Source organism: Aquarana catesbeiana, linkage group LG01 (genome assembly GCF_042186555.1).
Source record: "Aquarana catesbeiana isolate 2022-GZ linkage group LG01, ASM4218655v1, whole genome shotgun sequence".
NCBI lineage: Eukaryota > Metazoa > Chordata > Amphibia > Anura > Ranidae > Aquarana > Aquarana catesbeiana.
Genome location: NC_133324.1, coordinates 951,415,278 through 951,424,617, shown reverse-complemented (window position 1 = coordinate 951,424,617; position 9,340 = coordinate 951,415,278). Strand labels below are relative to the sequence as shown.

The 9,340-nt window shown below is 43.4% G+C and overlaps 1 protein-coding gene across 1 annotated transcript; it reads left to right on the top strand.

Annotated features, from left to right (window-relative positions):
• The first annotated feature begins 937 nt into the window (after positions 1-937).
• LOC141121819 (gamma-crystallin-3-like) lies at positions 938-4,617 on the top strand. Its single transcript, XM_073611536.1, has 3 exons — positions 938-1,007; positions 1,959-2,201; positions 3,894-4,617. Exons 1-3 carry the CDS (start codon positions 999-1,001, stop codon positions 4,167-4,169), a joined length of 528 nt encoding a protein of 175 aa, XP_073467637.1. The 5' UTR covers positions 938-998; the 3' UTR covers positions 4,170-4,617.
• The last annotated feature ends 4,723 nt before the right edge of the window (positions 4,618-9,340 follow it).

The window sequence follows — 9,340 nt, the reverse complement described above, 5'->3', positions numbered from 1 at the left end:
CTGGTAGGTGCACTGATAGGCGGCACTGATGGGCACTGATAAGTGGCACTGATATGTGGCACTGGGTGGCACTGATAGGTGGCACTGATGAGGAGGCACTGAAGGGCACTGATTGGCAGCACTGTTAGGCACTGATAGGGGGCACTGGTGGGCACTGGTAGGTGGCATTGGTGGGCACTGCTTAGCAGCAGTGGGTGTCCATGTCCCGGACTGATGTCCCTCTGACAGAAGGCAGTAATCTGCTTTTTTTTTTCTCCTTACACTGTCAGCGTGAGGAAAAAATGGCCGATTACAATCTTCTGTTTACATCACATGATTAGCTGTCATTTGTTGACAGCTGATCACATGGTAAGGGGCCAGGATCGACCCCTTACTCCGATCTGGGATAAGCCAAGTCTCATTGACCCGCCACGCGCGGCCCGCAGGGGGTGCGCAGGCAGCACATGCTCGGGAGGACGTACATGGATGCCCTCCCGGCAATTTAGGTCCACGCTGTAACCATATTTTAGCTATAGCGCAGGCGTGAGAAGGTTACATTTATAAACATATATGTAACTACAGTACATTGGCCACATACTGTAGTTTCACAATAAGAGCATCCAGATAAGACTGTAAGTCAGAGACATCCTATAGGGTGTTTATTCCACTACATAGTTTGGTGTCATTTGCAGGAAATAAAAATGGTGCTATGAATCTAAAACTCTATGCCACATAACATCTTACATAAAACACACACATGTACACAGAGTCCAACCCATTCAAGTGACTGGTTGCTGCAGCAAAGGTTTTGTTTCCGTTTATTTAGTCTAGGTAAAGCATTTGGGTGCTGATGCAAGGGGAAAGATACAAACAATGGTCTCACAGAAACAATTCTCAATAGTGTAGAATAGCTATTCATTCTGATTGGGTAAAGCAAAGTTGCAGGGTATATAGAGGACATTTTCCACCAGCTATCTACCAGTGCAGACCAACAGGAGCACACCGATAAGACAAGCAAAATGGGAAAGGTAAGAAGGGCTTAAAAGTATTGAAATGTAAAATGAATATTTAGCCAATGGTTCAGCCTGTGAATATTGATTGCTGTTAGCAGCATAGTTACGTTTACGTTTTATTCTTACAATGATGTGCATTTGTAACTAAAAATAAATACTTAGGTCTGTTTTATAATCAGCTTATCAGACGACCATTATTTGGCACAGCTGAGGCTGTCATATACATTATATGGCAAAACATTTGTGAATACCTGACCATTACACCTATATGAGCTTGTTGGACATCCCATTCCAAGTCTTTGTCCATTAATATGGAGTTACTTTCCCTCCACTCTTTTGGGAAGGCTTTCTATGATATTTTGGAGTATTTCTGTAGGAATTTAGAACCATTTAGCCAAAAAGATCATTTGTAAGGTCAAGTACTGATGCTGGTCAAGACTTGGCTTACCATCTGAATTCTAATTCATCCCAAAGATGTTTAATGAGGTTGAGGTCAATGGCAGAAATCTGTGATATATAAGGATGCAGTGATCCAAGGTCTTTCTCAAACCTTTTACCCCAGAGGAACCCTTGAAATAATTTCACATCTCAGGAAAACCCTGCTAGGACTAGTCCAATGGGGGTCATTAGGACAAATGCCCCTTACATTTCTGGTCGGTGGGAAGAATGCCTCCCTTACAGTGGTGGTTAGAATGCCACTCTTACAGACAGCTTAAAGATCACTCATGCCATGCTACTGCCTCAGCCAAGTGGTGATGGACCTGAATCTATGAAGGCACCATCAGATTAGAGGTCAATTAGCCACAGTTCAAGGAAACCCCAGCAACCTCTGGAAAAACCTTAGGATTCCAATAGATTCCCTGGTTGAGAATGGCTGTATTAAAAAATATTGTCCACACTGTTTCATTTAACTCTAAAACTTGACCATTCTATTGAGCCTGAATTGATAGTTTTATTATTCAACAGATCATCTTCTACGAGGACAAGAACTTCCAGGGTCGCTCCTACGAGTGTAGCTCCGAATGTCCCGACCTGACCTCATACTTCAGCCGCTGCAACTCCATTCGCGTGGAAAGTGGGTACTGGATTCTGTATGAGCAAACCAACTACAGAGGATACCAGTACTTCCTCCATAGAGGAGAGTATCCTGACTTCCAGCAGTGGATGGGCTACAATGACTCAATCAAGTCTTGCCGTCTGAGTCCCCAGGTAATACCACATTGCATACTCTGTTTAGGGGCCAAACCTGTCTATAGCTTTTAGGTCATAATGTCCTATACTGTCTCATTTTTATGAGGTTAAATGCCAACTATAGGTGATCATTGATTGTACAGGTAAGAAAACCCATTTTAAGCTTTACTTGTCCTGCCAGTATAAGCTGGACCAATCGAGTTGTTCTTCTCCTCTTTCCTATTACCATGTTCTGTAGGGCTAAACAAAAATCCCTAACTCAGTCAAGGATTTTAATGATGGCAAAATAAATAGTGAAAAGTGATGGAGCCCAGTTGGATTATACATGGCCAGTAGTACCCTACTTTGTCTGTGGGCAGCTTTTATCATACTGGTGTCAAATGCGCATTACACTCAAGGGAGTACTGTGCTGGGGTGCATTTGCCCCCTGGCCAGGACTAGTACAATATGTTGTACTGGTGTCACTAGATGGAGATACTTTATCATTCAGACCTCCATCATAGCCAAACCTCCAGTCAGCATGCCACGTACCTGGTTAGTGAGCCTGACATGAAGAGGAAGGCCTCTTGTACAGCTTTGGCTGGGGGCCACTGGTAGTGAGACAGCAGCCATGAGAGCATGGTGGGGTATGAGTGCCTGTGATCAGTAGTCTGTGTGGTAACAGTTGTCAGCGGGCAGATATGGCAGCAGGACAAGCTAGTGACCGAGGAGCTGGCAGAGAGCTTGGTTGGCGGCAGACTGTGGAAGTGCAGCAGGAAGCAGGAGCCAGATGTGAGTTTGATAAATTGAAGCAGGCTGGATGAGAAGGATGCAGAGTCAGACAAGTTGGGACGGTAACAGACAGACAGATCATGCATAAACGTTAGGCGGAAGAGTAGCCGGGTCACAGGCCAATGTAATCCACGGTGGGGCAGATCAGGAAAGAACAGAAGGCAGAAGTAGAATCCAGGGACAAACCCAAGGTTAGGGCAGGTAGCAGGCAAATTTAGTCAGGAGCCAGCCAGGTCAAGATCAGAGATCAGGTCACAGGAATCAGGGATAAACACACAGAACGCTGTAGATCAAACAGCAATGAGCCAATGCTGCAGCCTTGTTTAAATAGCCCATTTAGCGGCAGTATTGGTGACAGGCGGACGCCTGTCCGCATGCATGCACATTCACATGCACGCACGCCTATTCCTACGTTCATGCACATCTGCTCATCCATGCGCCGGGAAATGTCATCTGTGCTATGGGCAGACCTTCTCTGACACAGTAACATTGACTTGTGATTGTGGATTCAGGTAAATAATTAGGAGAGGAGTAGCGTCTGTAAAGTTTAGTGGGGTCGAAGGGGTTAAACCTGAAGAAAAGCCTTAACAGACAGCTCAATTTGAGGTTTCAATCAGACAAAGTCAGCCTCACAGCAGGTGCTATATCATTAGCTAACCCATAGTTTTTTAAATCCCTTGTCATGCGTCATTTGTCTTTTATAAAAAAATAAATATAAAAAAAAGATAGAAACAGTTTAAAATGTGTACGGTTAAAAAAAAAATCCCAAAATCATTAACATTTCATGTGGGGGGGATTTTGAATATTTCTACACACTATCCAAACCTAAAAAAAAGCAATCTTTGGGTGGAAGTTTCACTTTAAATGAAAGCAGTAATGTGACCAGTTGCCTTTTCTAACATTGCTTTCTGTTTTTTATGGTGTAACTTATTTTAACAGCACCAAGGTTCCTTCAGAACCAGGATCTATGAGAGGGAAGACTTCAGAGGTCAGATGATGGAGTTCACTGAGGATTGTCCTCAAGTCAATAAGAGATTCCAGTACAATGACATCCACTCTGTCCATGTCCAAGATGGCTACTGGATGTTCTATGAGGAGCCCAACTACAAGGGACGTCAGTATTACCTGAGACCTGGAGAATACAAGAAATACGCTGACTGGGGAGCCAAAAGCCCCAGAATTGGGTCCTTCAGACGTCTCCATCATTCCCATTAAATGTTTAAAAACATTCTAAGTCTTCTGCTTGACAATAAACTTGTGAAAGACATTTTTCTGTTTGTTTTTCACTTATGTAGATTATCGATGAGAATTTGTAAACTGCAGTAACCTATACAACCAGTCAATAGCCACTCTTAGTCAGAGACACAATCATCTATATGAGAATATACTATACACTGGATGAGAGTTGCACTCCATCATAAAATCACTTATTGATTTTTTCCATGCAGAATAAGTTGGTTGCTTTTACTGTATACATACTGGAGATTTACTAAATCAGATGATGGAGTTGACTGAGGATTGTCCTCATTTCCATGAGAGATTACGCTACCATGACATCCACTACATTCATGTCCAAGATGGCTACTGGATGTTCTATGAGAAGCCCAACTATAGGGGACGTCAGTATTACATGAGACCTGTAGAGTACAGGAGATACAGCGACTGGGGAGCCACAAGCCCCAGAAATGGGTTCTTCAGACGTCTCCATCATTTCCATTAAACTTTCAAAAAATACAGTTCTTCTACAATAAAAGTGATTAAAAAAATATGTAACTTGAAGTGTATGTGTTTGTTCCTGCACTACTTTGTTCTGACTTTACTTCGACTTCAGTGCCGCAGAGTGTAAAAAGTCTCATCAAAGTCGGACTCCAAAGTTGCACTGAAAGTCGGGTGACTTTGGAGCCTTATGAAAAGCAATCATCCAGCTAATGAACACTCCCCACAATAATCCAACGTGCATTTTTCCACATGTTTTCCACGCAATAAAACATGTAAAAAACTTGCAATACATTTGGCTCCTTTGCAAAATTTGGAATATGAGCTTTTTTAGTGTGTTTTTGGAGTGGAGGGAGGCCATTCAAATGAAAGGAGCCATTCCAAAAACAAGTTTTAAATTCACACAAAAAAGTGCTAAAAACATGATGCAGTAGCACCAAGTGTGAATGGGGGCTTAAAGTGTTACTAAACCCACAAAAGTAAAATCAGTCTATATATACAGTAAAGCATGCTTGTTATATTCACGGTGGAACCTAAGGGGTTAATCCTCTGCATCGTATAATAAGGCTGCTTGATCCTGTATGCACAGAGCCTCCTCTTCTTCCACTGACTCCAGAACATGTCCAGATAAGACAAGACAACAAATAAGTTAATGGAGTCAGGCTGCACATGCTCAGTTTGGTGTGTATTGCTAGAGAGGTTTTTTTTTTTTGTTGGGAGAGTGCATGTGATCAGCACAGGGCCAATCAGCACTGTCCATACAGAGGGTCAGGGGTTCTCCTACAAACTTTAACCAGGCACTGTTATAGGGCGTACACACGGTCGGACTTTGTTCGGACATTCCGACAACAAAATCCTAGGATTTTTTCTGACGGATGTTGGCTCAAACTTGTTTTGCCTACACACGGTCGCACAAAGTTGTCGGAATTTCCGATCGCCAACCACGCGGTCACGTACACCACGTACGACGAGACTAGAAAAGGCCGGTTCAGAACCAAGCGCGGCACCCTTTGGGCTCCTTTTACTAATCTCGTGTTAGTAAAAGTTTGGTGAGAGACGATTCGCTTTTTTTCAGACTCGTGGCTTTCAGATCGTTTTCTGCCGTTCAGTTTGTGCTTGTGGGTTTGTATCTGCTCTTCAGTGCGTGCAGTCAGTTCGTATCAGAGTTTTCTGTGTGATCTTGCCTACTCGTTGCTGTTTTTCAGGTCGCTCGTCACAGGCCTTGCTGTTCTTCAGTGCGTTCTGTTACTTTGTTCTGAGCAGCCGACCGTTTTCTAGCCATGTTTCGTATGCGTACTCCTCGTAGAGTTCGTGCTGTGCGGGGGCTTGGTGTTGGGGTCCTGACCTTGACACAAGTCCAGTCCATGAACAGGGTGAGGAGGAGTTCATGGACCAAGAATTGGTTGCTTCAGCGTGACCAGTTCTGTCACATGCCTTTGCTCCGTGAGATCCGTGAGAATAATCCTGATGATTTCAGGAACTTTCTCAGGATGACGGACCCCGTGTTTCACCGTTTGTTGGCTTCGCTGACCCCCTATATCAGCAGGCAGGATACCTGCATGAGGCAAGCCATCACTCCGGAGCAGAGGTTGGTCGCTACCTTGCGGTATTTGGCCACAGGGAGAAGTCTGCAGGACTTGAAGTTCTCGACAGGCATCTCCCCCCAGGCTCTGGGTATCATTATCCCAGAGACCTGTTCTGCCATCATCCAGGTCCTGCAGAAGGAGTATATGAAGGTAAGATTTTTATCCTTTAATATCACATTTTATTGTATTGAATGTTTGCTAATATATTGTATTTCTTTCCTCATTCCCTAATTACCATGATTGTAATATGCTGTGAATGTTCCCTTTGTCCTCATGCATGCTGGATTGTTATGTAATTATTATTTTAGGTCCTTCATACATATTTGCCCTTCAATAACCTCCCCAGCATGGTGTCTCCTGCCCTATATTCACCTCATGTAGTCACTTAACAATGTATTTTATCAGCTCCATAGTAGTGCTTTACCCCAAACACCCCCTAAAATGTTTCTAAATGTTATTTTTGATTTAAATTCAGGCAGAGTGGCAGAGGCTTTTTTTTGTGGTGTCCCCAAATAATTTTTAGTAACCCTCCCTCCCCCAACTGCTAAGTCAGCTGATCCCAATTCTCTATGTATCCTCAATCATCTATCTGCTGACTTTGCCAAGCCCATACACACTATACCCATCTATTTTGTGCTCAGATTTATGGATGAATTCCCCAAAGCATGTAGTGCAAGGGCCTGCCTGTATACTTTCCAATGGTACTGTTTAAAGTTTTTGTATCCTATTATTATCTTGATAGGTAATAGCAGAATGTCCAAATGTCCTCAAATGTGTACAATGTGTATTTATATCTTTGTATTATGACACTTCTTACCTGTCCAGTGGTCTGCCAATAGTGTAACTAAGGAGGGGCTGTTCCAAGTAATACCCATTATTTAGGCATTTATCTCTCAATGAAGTGAAGAGGGTTACCTGTCCAAGAGTTTCCCCCCTATAATGTTAGAAATGGCCCATGAGAGGGGGGAGGGGGAATATGATAGGTGTACCTTATACTTTGGCCTTGTTAAATTCCCCTTAATAAATGCTATCTGGAGGTTGCCCCAGAATGTTTGTGTCTAATCTGCTTGCCATGTTTCTGTGAAAAAATAGTAATGTTTATTGTTTTTTCCTCAACAGTTTCCTTCCACGCCACAGGAATGGCAGACTGTGGCCTCCCACTTTGCCCAGCGGTGGGACTTTCCTAACTGCGGAGGGGCAATTGATGGGAAACACGTCCACATCGTCCCTCCACCTAACTCGGGGTCGTACTATTATAATTACAAGGGGTTTAATAGTATAGTGATGTTGGCGGTGGTGTCGGCTAATTACGACTTCTTGTATGTGGACATGGGGAAGAATGGCCGGATGTCCGATGGTGGAGTCATCGCCCAGACAGAGTTCTACAGGCGTCTCCAGAATGGCAGCTTGGACTTGCCAGCTCCAGAGGACAATGTGGAAGGTCTCCCATTTGTGTTCGTTGCTGATGAAGCATTTGTGCTGGGGGACCACCTGATGCGGCCATTCCCGATGAGGACCCTCACCCCGGAACAGAGGGTTTTTAATTACCGGCTGGCCAGAGCCCGAAGAGTGGTGGAGAACACATTTGGAATCCTGGCCAGCCGGTTCCGACTATTTCTGACACCCATCCATATGGCGGAGTATAAACTGAACCATATAATACTGGCGTGCTGTGTTCTCCATAATTTTTTAAGAAAACATTCAGCCAACTATGCTGGCTCAGTTGGGCCTGAGGCCAGAATCCTACATCCAACAACACTGACGGCGCTTGAAAGCGGCCGTCCTGGCTTGCCCTCCCTGAGTGCCCGTGATGTCCGGTTACGATACCTGGAGTTCTTTGCGGGTAGGGGGGCTATCAATATGCCAGACAATATGTGAAGCCTTTTTCAAATAAAAAAAAAAAGAAATTCTTTGTGGACATTTACTGCTTGTGTTTGTTTTAGCTGACCCTGACAGAAATGTTTTGAGTGCAGAAAATGTCGTGATTGGGTAACCTTATACAAAGCACTGTTGGCTGGTATTTCCTAAATGCAAAAACACATTTCACTACAAGTGCACTTGCAACTGCACTGAACCTGCACTTGTAGTGCAACGTGGATTTGCCCTTAGGAAATAACCCCCACTTTTGCATAAAACAACTATTACATCACCCCAAAAGTGTTGTAGTGTTGAGACAATAATCCACACATTCTTGAGGAAGCCACTTTTTTATACCTGCACAATCACATGTGTATTTACCAAAGGTTTTTAAAACAAACCAACATGTTTGTTGTATAACAATTTTTGCAGTAGCATTATCAAAAATCGAAATATCCATTTCAGATAAAACAGGCCTGTGTAAAACCAACAAGAAAGCCAAAAAACTTGAACTTACAAAGTTCACATATGGTAAAACCTGAAGGCTATATCAGACATCAGTATTTAGGAACTGGGTTTGATATAGCGTTCAGATGGGGGGAAATCACCCCTGGAAAAGCCAAATTTGGAAGATGCACACCAATTTACGTCAACATGTGCTATCTGCCATCAGGGGGGATCAAGGGACGTGTTTTGGGGGAGCAAGCCCTTCCTCAATGCTACTTTATAATTGAGGAAGGGGTTGCACCCCCAAAACACGTCCATTGATCTCCCGTGATGGCAGATAGCACATGTTGGCACACTGTGTGCATCCTCCAAATTTGGCTTTTCTAAACATTGCAAAAAAATTTAAAAGATTGAACCACAATACAAAAAGTGATTTTGTGGGGTTTAAATTTGCCCCAAAACATCAATGATGTTATTATTTTTTTTAATAACATCATGGATTTTTTTCTGGATGTTTTGCAGTTCGGCATTACACCCCATGATCTCCCCGATCAGGATCTGGGCACTTTCAGAAGTAAAGCGTTGGGGATCCACAACCTCACGATCACCTAAAAAGAGATAAATAAAAAAAAATAGGTCTCAAAAATCTGCCACCATCCATCTCTTTTACCTGAGCCTGTGGTCGCAGACACTCACCTGTTGTGGTGCCAATCTCCACCACATCTTCTTCTTCCTCCTGCTCAGCTTCGTTTGGGTGTATTTCACCTTCTTCCATAGGTG